Here is a 1,665-nt window from a genome sequence, read left to right on the forward strand (position 1 = left end):
CTCCTCTTTCCTCCGGAGCGGAAATCCGCCCCCTTCCTCCCTAGAGAGAAGGCTGAGGATTTCTGGGAGTCGAAGTCCACCAGTCATAAAAGGGCCCCTTGGGAAAGCGGGAAAGTCCCGCCGTAGAGTCGCTTCCTAGCGCGTCTTTCCCAACCGGAAGTCCATCCCTTGCAACCGGAAACCCACCCCTTCTCCGCCCCTCCGCCTCCCTAGAGGGTTCATTCCTCCTAGAGAGGCCGTCGCGCTCTCCTCCTCTTTCCTCCGGAGCGGAAATCCGCCCCCTTCCTCCCTAGAGAAAAGGCCGAGGAATTTCTGGGAGTTGAAGTCCACCAGTCATAAAAGGGAAAGCAGAAAGTCCCGCCGTAGAGTCGCTTCCTAGCGCGTCCTTCCCTTACCGGAAAACCACCCTCCCGACCGGAAACGCACCCCTTCTCCGTCCCCCCCTCCGCCCGCCTCCCTAGAGAGTCCGTTCCGCCTCATGCCTCCGGAGCGGAAATCCGGGAGGGGGCCTCCATTTCCGCTTCCGGGGTGGGTCGGCCGCCGGCAGGGCTGGCATTTAAAGTGCCGCCGCCGCCTCTTCCCGGCTGAGTCTCCTTCTTGCTTCTCCTCCTCCGCCATGTTCAGCTGGCTGGGCGGCGACGAGCGGCGGCGCAAGGACCCCGAGGTCTTCCAGACGGTGAGCGAGGGGCTGCGGAAGCTCTACCGGGCCAAGCTGCTGCCGCTGGAGGAGCACTACAGGTTCCACGAGTTCCACTCGCCCGCCCTGGAGGACGCCGACTTCGACAACAAGCCCATGGTGCTCCTGGTCGGCCAGTACTCCACCGGCAAGACCACCTTCATCCGGTAACGCTCGCTGCACAACACAACACAACACACAACTACACACTACACAACACACAACACGCTTTGGGGAGAGGGGGAGGCGAAAGAAACAAGCCCCCCTTTTTTCTTCCTTTTTTTTGCTGATTTCTTTTGGATCGAGCTCGGCCCCTTTAAGGGGAGGGGGAGGGGGGACTATAAGTCCCAGCATCCCCCTGGCTGGGATCGATGGGAGCAATAGTCTTGGGGGGGGGCAGAAATCACGGGTGACCCTCCATTGTTAGTTCTTCTTGAAGATGGGGAGGGGGACTACAAGTCCCAGAATGCTGGCTGGGATGGATGGGGACAATAGTCTTCTTGTATTGAGGGGTGGGGAGACTACAAGTCCCAGAATGCTCCCTGGCTGGGATCGATGGGGACAGTAGTCTTCTTGTATTGGGGGGGTGGGGGGACTACAAGTCCCAGCATGCCCCCTGGTTGGGATGGATGGGGACAGTAGTCTTCCTGTATTGGGGTGGGGAGAGCACAAGTCCCAGAATGCCCCCCGGCTGGGATCGATGGGAGCAATAGTCCTGTGGGGGGGGCAGAAATCATGGGTGACCCTCCATTGTTAGTGTTTCTTGAAGATGGGGAGGGGGACTACAAGTCCCAGAATGCTGGCTGGGATGGATGGGGACAGTAGTCTTCCTGTATTGGGGGGGGTGGAGGGACCACAAATCCCAGAATGCCCCCCGGCTGGGATGGATGGGGACAGTAGTCTTCCTGTATTGGAGGGTGGGGCGGACCACAAGTCCAAGAATGCTGGCTGGGATGGATGGGGACAGTAGTCTTCCTGTATTGGGGGGG

At 59.8% G+C, this 1,665-nt stretch overlaps 1 protein-coding gene across 1 annotated transcript in view; it reads left to right on the forward strand.

Annotated features, from left to right (window-relative positions):
• Positions 1-592: 592 nt before the first annotated feature.
• LOC107298971 (EH domain-containing protein 3-like) overlaps positions 593-1,665 on the forward strand; it is a gene marked incomplete at its 3' end in the record, with an annotated part of 12,176 nt that continues 11,103 nt past the window's right edge. The window contains exon 1 of the mRNA XM_015828330.1: positions 593-843. Coding sequence (XP_015683816.1) covers positions 617-843 — 227 coding nt within the window. The remainder of the gene's footprint in view (positions 844-1,665) is intronic.

Source organism: Protobothrops mucrosquamatus, unplaced genomic scaffold (genome assembly GCF_001527695.2).
Source record: "Protobothrops mucrosquamatus isolate PMUCROS unplaced genomic scaffold, P.Mucros_1.0 scaffold4405, whole genome shotgun sequence".
NCBI lineage: Eukaryota > Metazoa > Chordata > Lepidosauria > Squamata > Viperidae > Protobothrops > Protobothrops mucrosquamatus.